Source organism: Podarcis liolepis (assembly GCF_965112155.1).
Source record: "Podarcis liolepis genome assembly, chromosome: 3".
Classification (NCBI taxonomy): Eukaryota; Metazoa; Chordata; class Lepidosauria; order Squamata; family Lacertidae; genus Podarcis; species Podarcis liolepis.
In genome coordinates, this window is record NC_139557.1 from 16,015,310 (window position 1) to 16,029,650 (window position 14,341).

At 40.1% G+C, this 14,341-nt stretch overlaps 1 protein-coding gene and 1 long non-coding RNA gene across 3 annotated transcripts in view; one reads left to right on the plus strand and one right to left on the minus strand.

The window, feature by feature from the left end:
* The first annotated feature begins 353 nt into the window (after nt 1-353).
* Nucleotides 354-14,341, plus strand: part of MATR3 (matrin 3) — a 32,440-nt gene continuing 18,452 nt past the window's right edge. The window contains exons 1-3 of one of the 2 annotated variants that reach the window (XM_083493758.1): nt 358-571; nt 8,206-8,305; nt 11,309-12,363. In XM_083493758.1, coding sequence (XP_083349884.1) covers nt 11,470-12,363 — 894 coding nt within the window. In that variant the 5' untranslated portion in view covers nt 358-571; nt 8,206-8,305; nt 11,309-11,469. Of the gene's footprint in view, nt 572-8,205; nt 8,306-11,308; nt 12,364-14,341 lie in introns of both variants that reach the window. The other variant, XM_083493759.1, reaches the window with a different exon arrangement.
* Nucleotides 1,842-8,199, minus strand: LOC310702368. The gene is made up of 2 exons (XR_014523475.1): nt 3,203-8,199; nt 1,842-2,183 (listed from the first exon to the last, which is right to left on the minus strand). It is a non-coding gene; the product is annotated as an uncharacterized lncRNA (long non-coding RNA).

The window sequence follows — 14,341 nt, forward strand, 5'->3', positions numbered from 1 at the left end:
TATCCTTTCATATTCCTGTTTAAAGCTGCAATCCTGGGGAAGACTGAAAACAGAAGGTCTTCATTTCCGCTTAAGCACATATAAAGGTCGGGTTAAAGGACACCCTCTTGATAATTTAAGGAAATGTAATATTAGCACCAGCCAAAGTGTCACAAAGCCTTATTCTGAATGCGAATGAACCGAGAAACCTGAACCGCGGAGACAAAAGGCAACACGTGATCAGCCCCACGTGATCCCCCTACCCTTTCAGGAACGAGGAAATGAGACTGCGGGAAACGGGGGGGGGGAACCTTTTATCATCTCGCGATAGGCGCGGAGGGCGGAGCAGTTTAAAGTGCGTAGCTTCTCGCGCTTGGGGAGCGCATGCGCACAACAGTCGCTATCCGCGGACCGGGCGGCGCATGCGCTAGGCGGATTAGCGGTGTAATACAAGCGTTGTGGGGGCGACGCTTACGCAGCTTCGTTCGTGGAGGGTCTTTTTTTATTTTCTGAAGGACGCGGGGTCCCTTTCCCTCACATTACGTTCGTGGTGACGACCGCAAATGCGTGAGAGGCTCGCTTTCTTTCTGAGGTAGGAGAGGTGTGAGCGGCCTGTGCCTATTCCGGTCAGGCCGAGAAAGTGGCGTTTTTTCTCTCGCCGTTCCAACTGAACCGTTGGAAAGACGGGCGGAGGGTGGGGAAAGGGCGCGTTATACTATAACCTGAAGAGAATAATCCGCGCGTGTTCGGGCCGGGCCGGGGAGGCCATGGCGCCGAGGCCTGAGGAGTGGTCGTGCGCATGCGCGGGCGCGAGACAAACCATGGGGCCTAGTCGGAGACGGGAATGTTGCGCATGCGCGGGTCTTGGGCGGAAAATGCCTTTTTTATCCGTTGGTTTCCGCCTCTGGCAGCCTTTTTGTTCTCTCCTTTGCCTTATGGATAGTTCTCGTATCTCTTTCTAATCTAGCTATTTCGCAGCTCGTAAAAATGGTGTCTTCAGCTTAGTTGCTGCTGCTGCTGCTGCGAACTGGTTAAAGGTAAAGGTCGCACTTAGTGTTTCTTTGCTGGGTCCCCTTACCAACGCCATCCACAAAGGACCCGGATATTTTGTTGCTGTTTTTTACCAAAAAAATATTATTGGTTTTCACAACTTTATAAACAAACACACAAGACAAACAAACATAAATTATAGCCTTATTGAAAATTATACTTATTAACATGGTTAAGTGACTTCCCCGCTTCCCCTTGGTTGAATTTCATTGCATATCCTTTTAACGGTTTTCCAAATCGCTGTTCTTCTAAAATTTAACTTAAACATTAACATCCTTAGATCTTCACATTATGAAATTAAACATATTAATTCATCCCTTAACATAAGGCCTTGGCTGGGGAGGGCGGGGTATAAATAAAAAATTATTATTATTATAAAATCCTAAGCCAATTAAGTATCTGCAAGCTGTTTTCAGTTAATTTAACTTAACATATTTAACTAAGTAATCATTAAAGGACCCGGATATTATTTTGAAGTTGCTGCTTTCAGCTATATTAACGCCTGAGGAATATTTGAATAATTGTAAGCTGTCACATCTTCGCAACAAGGAGTACCATTAATTCTTTGTCATGCAGTACGCATGGTAAACTGGGTTTTTATCAAGCAAACTTAAGTCCGCTCACAAAGGAGCCAGTGTTTACTGAGTCACCGTCCTCCAGTGTAGCATAGTATACGTTTTACAATAGTCCTAGTAAAATGCATTTTAATTGACCTTGAGATAGCCAAGTTATTTCTGCACCAAAACACTGAAGACTGCAGGTGGGAGCTTACAAGGTGAAATAATGCATCCCGCTACCATTTTTTAAAAAAATATTGTATACATCCTACTTTGTCACATGCTAGCTTCCCAAGCTAGAACCTTTCTCTTCATTCTAGTTTCTTCCATTGCCCAGAAAAACAGCAGATGTTTGGTCACACATTCACCATCTGGTTGAGAATTAATCTTGGTCAGCTATATTTGCAGCCCTCCTCCAGATTTTAAAAATCTATAAATACATTTGCATACTCAACATGTCCCGTGAAAACTGTTAAAATCAAAATGGCAACCATTCATACATGCAAATTATTATGTTGTGGTCAGAATCTTTGTGAAAAACATGCTTATGTAAAGCTGCTTGGCTATTTTGAGTTGATTGATTACTCTCCTAGCAATCTGTAATACAGTGGTGCCTTGCAAGACGAAATTAATTCGTTCCGCAAGTTTTTTCTTCTTGCGAGTTTTTCGTCTTGCGAAGCACGGTTTCCCATAGGAATGCATTGAAAATCAATTAATGCGTTCCTATGGAAACCGCTTGCCAAGCTGGCGGTGCGGAGAAGGGCTTTTCTCCCCACCGCAAGCCTTCAGGACAGGTACGGGAACAGAGGGGAAGGGGCGCAGCGCTTCTCCTCTGTTCCCGGGGCTTGCGGTGGGAGGAGGGTTTTTCCTCCCCACCGCCAACATTCAGAACAGCATTCTGAATGTTCGCGGTGGGAAGGAAAACCCTCCTCCCACCGCAAGTCTTCAGGACAGCCTTCTGAAGGCTGGCGGTGGGGCGGAGAGACCTCCTCCCGCCGCCAGCCTTCGGAGCATCCTTCCGAAGCCTGGCGGCGGGAGGAGGTCTTTCCGCCCCACCGCCAGGCTTTGGAGCAGGCTTCCGAAGGCTGGCGGCGGGAGGAGGTCTTTCCGCCCCACCGCCAGCCTTCAGAGCAGCCTTCCAAAGGCTGGCAGTGGGGCAGAGAGCCCTCCTCCCGCCGCCAGCCTTCGGAGCATCCTTTCGAAGCCTGGCGACGGGAGGAGGTCTTTCCGCCCCACCCCCAGGCTTTGGAGCAGGCTTCCGAAGGCTGGCGGCGGGAGGAGGTCTTTCCGCCCCACCGCCAGCCTTCGGAGCGGCCTTCCGAAGGCTGGCGGTGGGGCGGAAAGACCTCCTCCCGCCGCCAGCCTTCGGAAGGATGCTCCGAAGGCTGGCGGTGGGAGGAGGTCTTTCTGCCCCACTGCCAGCCTTCGGAGGAGGTCTGAGGACAGTGGGGAAGACGCGCTGCGCTTCCCCGCTGTCCCGGAGATTTCCCTATGGGCTTTCGTCTTGCGAAGGAAGCCCATAGGGAAATTCGTTTTGCGAAGCGCCTCCAAAACGGAAAACCCTTTCGTCTAGCGGGTTTTCCGTCTTGCGAGGCGTTCGTCTTGCGGGGTACCACTGTATCTGTTTGGACTGCAACCAGAGATGTGTGACTTTTGGGATTTTTCCCCCCTGTTGCCCATACTTGATAAGAGGTCTGAGTTACATATAGTAAACTAAAACGTCTGTTAATCTTGTTAAATTTACATTCTGTATAAATATTTGAAAGCACCACTAATGAAAATTAAGATATAACAATATAAAAGTGTTCACTTGTCATACATTTATATATATTTTTAAATGCAGCACTGAAAATTAACATTCCAAACCCTGAAGAGCTGTGAGCATAAATATAGATTTGGCCTGAAAAAGTTCTACATCTTTGTTTTTGAGTTGACTAGTATTGCATCCATTACAGTAACCAAATTTGACTTCTAGGGTGTGTTCTCATTGTGTTAAATTTTATGAAAAATTTCCAGCGGTGCTATTTTCCACCCCACATCTTTGGTTGCAGTGATGAATTGGTTAAATATTAATCAGCTAAAAAAAGTTCCCTGGTTAAATCAGGCAACATATTAACCATTTTAATAGACATGTTTCTAAAAATTGATGCTTAGTGTTGTCTTTGTCATTTGCATTCTCCCTTTCCTCACACAGGAGGAATGGCTTTTCTAGTTGATGCTCTTGAAGATATAGCATCTAAAAATAAAATGTGTTTCATTCTTAGAAATTAAATATAATAGTTTAATCTCCTAGATCCTTTATGGTGAATCAAACTTTGTTTCTAGCTTGTAGGCCTACTTATAATGTGATATGAACATGTTGGGATGGGAGGAAAAATCTAATGTGGTATCATCTCACTTATCAAATGTTGATTTCAATAATATTTTAAATGTCCTGGTAAATCCCATTGAATGGAAAAGTTTGAGTCCCAGTCTGGGGAAAAGCACAATATAAATAAATATAATAATAAAATAATAGTACCACTGAATAAATATGCCTTGGTTTATGGTGTGTGTATCTTAAGTATATGCTTACTGTCTCCAGCACTTTTGGTTCATGGGTTCATTTCCATCTAAATTGCAGATCTTTCTTGTGCCAATACAAAATGCAATAAGTATGTCACTAAAAACTCCATACCAAAAGATACCAAAGTAAAGTAATGCTATTAATATTGGCCTTGATTTGTCTTGAATTTTACTGGTTGAGGTTTTGTTTGGAATTCATCTAACTCCAGTTTTAAAATAGTCACATTTTTTGACAATTTGCTTCCAGGTCCAATTCACGGTGCTCACATTTGTGCTTAAAGCCCCCTAAATAATTTAGACCCCAAATATCTGACTGCGTCCATCCCTCTTTTAACACCTCAGATGGCCTTCTTGGGAGTTCTACCGCCCAGGTCTGGGGTGCATAGCAGTCCAAGAGAGGGCCTTCGCTGTTGGAGCCCCTAAACTGTGGAATTCCCTTCTCACAGAAGTGTGGGCAGCTTCATTATGTAGTTTTTATTGTATGCTGAGTACATACTGCTCCCCTGGCCTTTTATACCTGGATGTTACTATTGTATCACTTTGATGAAATAAAACTCTGATGCTCCTCCTATCTCTTACGTATTTTTTAAGGAAAGCAGTGGCAGTACAGTGTATAAAACTCAAGGCCACTTGCAACTCTGAGGCAAATCTTACACTGGTGCTAATTGAAGGTCAAAAAGTGCCTGTTACTTATTTAAATATTTCTCAACTAAACTTTCAGAGGATGTATAACAAAATGATGTGCAGCATAAAAATAGAATACCACAATGATATATGTGATTTGACAATATTTTCCCCCCAAGCATAATAATTCTATTTCAGCAAAGCATTCTCTGAATTCTGGATCTGAAATTTCAATAGACGGTCTAAAAAGTATTTTTCCAACTCAGTCTATTTGGCGCCAGTTTGAGGTTTGTCTTGCAGCTACGTTGAGGGTTTTTTTTTTTGTCACTTTCAGTGTTTCTTTTCTTGTGCAGATTCTTGAAACCATGATTCTGCAGTACTATCGCTTGACGTTCTCAAATGACATTCCTTTAGGATTCATCAGAAGTTACTCTGTTCTGAAAAATCTAAAGTTTTTTTTTTCTCAACAAGCCTCAGCTTTACTCCAAATGTCCAACTTTTCCTTTGTTTTTGCGGGGAGAGGCCATTTTTTCGGAATTTTTCAGATTTCATCTTTTCACATCTGTGTTTTTTGGTTATCAAGGGTGCTGGGTTTGAGACATTATTTGGTTAACCATACTCCACAGGCTTGAATAAACCAAAGCACATATTAGGAATTGGGTCAAAGAAGTGGAAGGATCAAGATTACATTTGGGGGTTACAGAGAGCTAGGGTCTTGCACTGGCTTGGAAACAAGCATTTTGATTGGGGGTGGAGAGCTTGAGGGCATACGAGTGAATGATTGGGTCATTTTCTTAGGAAATCTGTTTATTTTCCTCATCAGGAGGCTGCACTACTTTATCTGTTTTTTCATTGAGCCAAATGAATACCAATAATTCTTGAGCATACACTGAATGTTACTGTGTATCCTGAAACCCTGAGAGGAATATGCCTGCTCAGGGATACTCCAAGCAAACCATTCTTTCTCCCCTCAACTCCCAACCAGTTTTGTGTTTTTGTTTTCCAGCTGGCACTCAAAGCATATTGTGCCTTGTGGAGGTCCCAATTGAGTTACAAGGGGAGGGGTGCCCCTTCTTAGGTCTCTTTTCGGTTGCCTTTCTGCATATGTTGCAGTTCACCAGAGCATGGTGATTTCTCCCTCTTGTTTCACAGTGAGCGTATTCTGGCTCCACTTTTGCTAAGACTCATCGCTACCTTAGTTTTCTGTTAAAGGGACTGAGGTATCTGTGAAGTAAATAAAGTCTTTAATTTAACCACAAATAGAATCCCTTGCTTTCTAGCCTTGCATAATTCTTGGTAAATATATACATGGGCTTAATGTAGAAATGGACACACAGTAGACTGCACTATAACTATATAATATCTACACACTTATTCTACTATAGCTAATTTTTTAAATAGTTTGTATTTAGGCTGTCCCTAGGGTTCCAGCCTAAAAGCCAATAATTGCTCTGCACAAGGCTTTCTTAGTTCTGTTAAATAGATATTCTGAATATTAACCATTATTGACTACTTCATTATGGAACTTGCTCCTGCAGGAAGTGAACTTTACTACCTCAATTGTTTTTAAATGGATGCTAAAGAGCTGGTTGTTTGCATCTCATTTTAACTGATTATGGGCTGGGCTTTTAAGCAGAATTTAATTGCTGGTTTTTTATATTTACTATTTTACTGCTGGTTTTTATTGGTTTCTTTTTTAAGGTGATCTGAACCACCTTTGAAAGGGCTGTGCCAAAGATGAAGAAAGAACTGAATGTTCTTGATTATGTTTAACTTACAAACATTCACATAAAATTATTTGCAACTCACAGATGGTGATGGTTAAAAAATATGGCTGTAACATCAGGTGTTTGCATGTGAAATGCAGTTTCTTTTTCACAGAGACATATCACATATAGAAGATACAACCTCAACTGATAATTCCCATTTTAAAATGGGCACAATTAAAAAATAGGCTCCTATGGTAGTACGCAAGATTTGATAAAATATATAAGGCTGACAAAATTAAGTTAGTCTGTATTCTGAAGAGCATTTCCTCTCTTTTTTCTTTTCTTTTTGCATAAGACATAAAATGATGCCATATAGAATGTATCTTTGTCTCTCATACTCCATTGAGATGTAAACTTTCCTGTAATTAAATTCTCTCATATTATTATGTACATTTTGCTCCTATGAAGTTGTCACTTTCCAGTTTTCAGCCAGTTCTATTCTAGCAGCTACTAGCAATGCCCCACTTATGTGATGCATCTGTTTTTCAGGTTCTTAAAAACTATTTAGTGATGTTATTCCAAGATCCTTTGCTAGATGATGGCAATGGTGTATTTTATGTTCTCAAACATATTTTTAGAGATCTCTCTAATAGAGGGACTGAATCACCACATGAAGATCTTGTTTCTCTGCATCCCTTGCAGATCTGCTTCGCAACCTTAAATGGCGTGAGGTTCCGTCGTGACACTTGACTAAAAGAGTACCTAAATACTGACAGTTGACTACTTTCATTCAATGTGGGAGAGAATTTGGCCTCCTATTTGTGTTTGCCTCTTTCTCTGCCTGAATTCACATCCCAGCATGCTCTGAGCCATGTAGATTCATCACAATTCTAATTACTTGTTTTTGACAGACTCTCCAATAAAAGCTTGCATCTCTTGTAAGACAAGTATTTTTTGCAGTTTACCCTGTAGTGCTTCCCCTTAACAGCAGCTGTATTCAAATTCGTTGGGGATTCAAGTACTACTACTACTTCAAGATTTCTGTTCATATGAGATGGTGAAACTGCGTTGTGGAAGTTGAATCAGATTCTAAACTTGAAAAAGTGGAGAAAATCACATCCTGGCATAAGCTTAGCAGCTCCTTTCTCAAGGGAGTTTGTTGGGTTTGACAGAGGCCCATCTAGTCCACCATTCTGTTATCACAGGGACTAACCAGGTGCCTGTGGGAAGCCCATAACCAGGACATGAGTGCAATTGTCCTCTCCCATTGTGATCTCTAGCACCTGGCATTCAGAGAGATTGCTCTGATACTGAAGTACGTAAGCCAGTATGACTAGTATCCATTGATAGTCTTATCATTCCTTCCTGTTTTTAGAGTACTAGAAGAAATACCCGTAAGAATGCTAAAGATATCTTCCTAATTTCTTTCTAGTTCATATTCCTTAATCATTAATGTGTTTCAAAATACAGTTAGGCTGTATTCCAACTCTTCTTACCTGGGAGCAAGCCCCACTGAATTCAGTCAAACTTCTGAGAAGATATGGTTAGGATTGCACTGTTAGCTGAACTACAGAGAAGTAATATTGGCCCTATTTCTATCGGGGTATTGTCCCTATTGTCCCTATTCCCTCTTCCCCAACTCAATTTCTGTCAATGCACTACCTCTTTTTAGTGTTCTGTTTTTAAGGCTTGTTTCTCTCATATCTTCTTTTTCTTTGTAGGTTAACATCGCTTTCATAATAAGCCTGAGCAGTCGCTCCTTGTGTGGAAACCAGGCTGTGCAGTGAAACCATCTGCTGTCCAGCCCAACTCTGTCAGGAGGTACTCTTCAGATGCTCCTGGGTCTGATACTGTCCAAAACCTTCAACAGCTAACTCAAATCAGGGGTGTAGAGTTCTGAATTTTGTAAGGAACATAACCAGCCTTGCAAATAAGTCTGCCCATTTATATGTGGACTTGAAAATACTTCTCAGAATCCGTATAATGTTCTTATTTTAGGCCTTTAAGGAACTGTTCTGGGGTTGCAAAAGTAAAAATCAAAGAAAAACACACAATTGGCAGTGTTTCTACCTTGAAATAATTTCAAAGAGGTAGTCATCCACACCACAGAAAGAGGAACACATAGAAAATCCAGCCTGCTGAAACACCTGAAAAAGTGCTTTTTGGCTCAGACTTGCACTGTTTTAAAATAAGTTTGTTTATTTCATGTCTTTGAATCTAAAGGTTGACATCCCTTTCCTTTATGACTGAGCTTGAATATCAGGCTTCTATGGTTACTCTCACCTTTCTTCCAAACGAGCCTGTTTACATTTTATCAAAAAGAGCCTTTGGTAGTAGGGCTTTGCAGGTCCACTGCACCCTCCAGGGCTTAATGCAAGTCAGGCCTTGTAGTGCATTGTCCCAGCATCTGTTTCTAATTCAAGGTTCTGTTTTAATAAATCTTGCAGTACTAGGGCACCTATGTGTCTGCAGAGCCTTCCTACGTCACAGTATAACTGTAGTTGACCCATGCACATCTACAAAGATGAAATGTGTGGATTTTAAAAAATCATGATTTAGGCCCCTTTCTTTGATTCTAGCCAGTTTGTTAACTACAGACAGCTCTATACATTAAATTAATAGGGTTGTAGTCAACTAATATATACTCAGAGTAAATGACCCAATGAGATTAATGGCCATGACTAACTTGGGTTCATAAATTTCAATAGTTCTACTCTGAGTAGAGGTTAGTTGCCTACAACCCATAGTTATTTACTAACCTTTGCTGATGACTTAAGTCTCAGATCAAGCAGGATTCTGGGAAGTTAGGTGGTGAGCTATTAAATTACAAATATTCCAACTGACCTCTGTCATCGCAGGTAACAGAATCTGAAAGACAAGCAGTTGCTTTGCTTCTGCAAGGGAAGGTGCTGGCTATATAATCCACATATGTACAGAACACTAACTGGGCTTGGTAGTGATCTTTTTAATTCATCTACTGTGGCTGGCACCAACTAGTCTGGGAGTGAGTGGTTGTTTACAAGCCTGAAAAACTTTTTCTTGTGATCAACGAAAGTTCTTGTTCAAACTGTGTGTGATGCTGCTGCTGAGCATGAGATTGCCAGCACCTCATGCACACTTGTTAGAATACCATTTTGCTCAGAAATTCTTTCTGTTTTGCCACTGGTATGGATGGTGTTCTTTTCACTTGACATTTGCTCTCTCTTCTACTTCTGTTGACATCTGCTCTGCACTTGCAATATCTGGACCATCCTTCTACACTTGCATCAATGCTTTTCAATTGTTCCCCACCCACATGGTACTCAATTTGACAAAATGTAACTGGATGTTACAGTGAAAATTCTCATTACTATAATAGTGACACAACGGGTAATCAGTTAATGAGAAGTAACCATTTGCATCACAGTGTTTGAGAGCTGTGTGTTAAAATAGCCCCTGTGCTATCTCTTCGCAGGTGATAAAAGTGTGCATGTAATACAGGTTTTCAGGCAATATAAATATCCATCTATATGGTTTAGCGTCTTAACACTATCAAAGTTAATCAGATCTTTAGTAAAACATTTTCACTTATAACTGAAACATAATAGGTAATTCTAAGAAAATGAACATTTCATTAAAACTTGCCTGAAGGGTTTTTTTCATCTTTCCCTGCTAATTGGAGAACTGACCATGGAAAACATTCATTAGTCTTCTGCCCATCCCTAAACTATTCCTCTGTAGGTAGAATACTGAGTATTATAAGACTGCAGTTAGTGGGATTTTTGGAAGTGCCTGAGTAACTTGAGGCCTCAGTTTTCTGTGGAAGTTTATAAAACTTTCACTCTTGGGTACTTTAGAAAAATCTCATGAGCTCTTCTCTTCTTTTAAGATGACTTTGTAGAGAGACACGTGGGCTTCTTAATGTTCACTGTTGGCATAGGAAGACCTAGATAAGCAGTGCAAGAATAAAAAAGGGCTTGTTAAAAGAATAGTCATGCCATGGGAAACTTACTACCACCTGTGGCTATAGCTTACAGTCAAGTCTCATCTGAAAGATAACAGTTGAACAACTTGCTTGATTGGAATAGTGCCATAGCATTTCTCTTCTTTAAACAAAATTGTAGCTTCCCAATTCAAGTATTAATGAGGTCTGGTCTTGGTTGGCTTGAAATCTTAGCGCAGACTAATATGCCATGTTCACAATTTAATGTTAAAAATATGCAGGTACAGTTCATATGTGGTACTAACAACATATAAACTATTACTTGAATGAGAGGTCTTGTGTGCTTCTACCAAACTTTAAACCTGTTTTCCTTCACAAATCTTATAGTACTAATTCAGTTCTACTGAGTGTAAATTATTTGGTCTCACTTAGTAACTCTTTCATTAGACACATGTCCAGATATCAGCCACTCCTAAGTTCCTGCTATCATTTCCTCTATAGGCTTAATGTTCGACAATTTGAGTTACATTTCTTGGTTCCATGACTGGTGTATTGTCTTTTTCCTGGAATCCAGAGCAGTAACATAAGATGTATGCACCCTGCTATTCAATAGGGGGCTTGAAAACAGACGGTTCTGTACAACCAGTGCTTGAAAACAATTTCTCATCAAAACAAAAGTGCACATTGATTGGCAACAATTGGTGCTTATCTGGGGGGGAAAGCTAGATTTTCACCTGAGGGCTATGTATAATAGGGTTCTGGGTTGCATCTTCGGTCTGTTGACGTTACATAATAAAAGCCATGTAAGATCTTAAATTGGTTTTAGATCAACATGATGCATACATTTTAAAACTGCATCTTCATAAAGGGATTTATGACTAAAACTGCTTGTTTTTCTACAGACTTGTCTGGTGTTCTCAGCTTGAAGAAGATCTACAGTCATTATTGATCCCTTTTCTTGGCGTTACCTTTTTGAAGTGAAGTTTACCTAGCTTTCTAGTGTGAGCTTTCTTTTCAGACATCTCTAACGTTTGATCCATAATAGACAATCTATAGTTCAGCAATGTCCAAGTCGTTCCACCAGTCATCTCTAAGTAGGGATTCCCAAGGTCATGGACGTGACCTGTCTGCAGGAATAGGCCTTCTTGCTGCTGCTACTCAGTCTTTAAGTGTGCCAGCATCTCTTGGAAGGATGAACCAGGGTACTGCACGCCTTGCTAGCTTAATGAATCTTGGAATGAGTTCTTCATTGAATCAACAAGGATCTCATAGTGCACTGTCTTCTGCTAGTACATCTTCCCATGCCTTACAGTCTATATTTAACATTGGAAGTAGAGGCCCACTCTCTCTGCCTACTCAGCACCGCGGAGATGCCGAGCAGGCCACTAACATTCTGGCCAGCTTTGGTCTGTCTGCTAGAGACTTAGATGAACTGAGTCGTTACCCTGAGGACAAGATCACTCCTGAAAACTTGCCTCAAATACTTCTGCAACTTAAAAGGAGGAGAGCTGAAGAAGGCCCTTCACTGAGTTATGGTAGAGATGGCAGATCAGCTGCACGGGATCCACCATACAGAGTTCCTAGGGATGATTGGGAAGAGAAAAGGCATTTTAGAAGAGATAGCTTTGATGATCGTGGTTCTAGTCTCAACCGAGTGGTTGACTATGATCATGGAAGTCGTTCTCAAGAGTCTGTTTATGACAGAATGGATTATGAAGATGACAGTTTAAGAGATGGAGAAAGGTATAGGGATGACTCTTATTATGGTGAACCCTCGCATAAGTATCGTAAATTTGACAGTGAGTATGAGAGGATGGGTCGCGGCCCTGAGAGATCTCTCTTTGAGAAAAAGAGAGGTGCTCCTCCAGATAGCAATGTTGAAGACTTCCATGGACTCTTACCGAAGGTCTATCCCCATCTGTGCTCTATCTGTGATTTGCCTGTTCATTCCAATAAGGTGAGTTAAGCATCAGATGCTTATTTTTCTTTACTTTGTAGTCCCTGTTGCTTGTTTCTTTGCCTCAGTTTCTATGTTCTGATGACTCGCACAAAGGACTCAAAAGAGTTTGATACATGGTTTATTTTCAGGGCGTCATTAGCAAACACATTAAACCAGGGCTTTACATTAATATTTGCTTCACCCATATGGCTTAACTGCAGGGCAGTTATCATCTAGTCTATTTTATATTTTGCATCTGCATAGTCTCTTAACTTAATTTGGTGCAGAGGTTTTTCGTTTTGGTTTGCAGTTATTCAAGAGGCTAGATTCAGCATTCCTTCCCATCTGTCTTGATTGCTGATTGATTTGTAGTTAAGATATGTCCTTGCACAACTCTGCTTTTTCCCCTCTTGTCCATGGCCAGCCAGAAAGCCTAATGTAGAGTCCTTGAAAAGAATTATAGGATTGCAGCTCACATTTTTAAATGAGTTCATTCTTTTTAAAAGTCACTTTAAAAACTGTTTTCATACTGTGTCTGAGACTTCTCATTTTTTTCCTCCCCTTTCACAACCTTCTTAAACACTTCAGAGTCACTTTTTATTATTACATACTGCATCTATCCCTTTTTAAAATCTCAGAAACATCAGTCTGCTGCTGTGCTATATCATGCTCTTGTTGGCATTCTCTACTTATAAGATTAGTTCCTTATTAAAATTTTGATCCAACTTCATTCTTCGTAATTAGGTTCTTGAACAAAATAGCAAGTGTCCTAGTGTAGCTGAATTCAGATTTTCTGTTTTACAAACTAGTCATCTATTTGTCAATTGGATACTGTCCTTGCTTTTATTTTTTAAAGCATGATGCGTAGAATTCCAGGTAAGCATGCACATTGTGTTCTTAAGTTGGTTTCATTGGGTTGTCACTAATTTTATTCTCAGAAAATACCTTTATGAAACAAATCTGTTTTAGCAATAGTGAAAAAATGAAATGTATTTTCTCATCTTATTTACTGTTTGATTATCTACATATCAAAATTCACATTTTTTTTCTTACCAACAATACCTAATTTGAAGTCTTTATGGGTTACACTGAGGTGAATCTGAGATCTACAGAAGTTTAAAGGATGCAGTTATTTAAAACCCTAGGAACAGAAAATATCTTAAAATGGCATTTTTGTGATGTTCCATTGTGCACTTAAACCTACTCTTCTGGACAAAAGCTCTTTTCCTCAAAACATCTATTTCTCTTCAGCATATTAAAGTCTATAATTTCATTACAGTGTATATTCACTGATTGATTCAAAGGTTATACATTCTGAACTCTACATGCAGAATTCAGCTAATTGTTAAATGTTTAAAGCAGTTAAAGCTTTTATAGGACTGATTAAAAAACAAAAACCTTAATGGAAAGATGTTGCTAAAAGTTGAGGAGACAGAAATCAATATGCAGTACAATTTGTTCTCAACTGAAGAAAACTTACGTTATAAAATTTGTATCTCATTGAAAGACAAAATGCATGTTAAAACACCTTTGTATTGTTAAAATTAAGAGCTACATTGCCAATTTTGTTCCTTTGTGCAAGCAGTTCTGCTGAGGAGAGGGACACATTTTAAGGGGGAAATCTTCTAACATAGGTTATGTTAGACCCGCTATATACCTGTGGGTATAGGGCAGTATACAAATTTAATTTGTTGTTGTTGTCTCTTTTCTGGAAGTTTAAAGTTAACTTTGTAAATGGAAGCACTTATGCAATCAGCATGTGAAATTATGGGAAATTTCCTAATACATGCATGCCATGAATCAGGTTTTTTAAGTACTGTATTTGTCATCTTAAAAAAACAACCCACTGACAATACAGTAAATCCATTTGAGACTGATCTAGCTAAAAACGCATAGCCAAGCTTCCAGGCATGCCTGCCATGGGGCCAGATTACATATGATAGCTGGAAGAGGGGAATTAATTATCCTCCCACCCAGCACTTTATTTGCTGAAGTG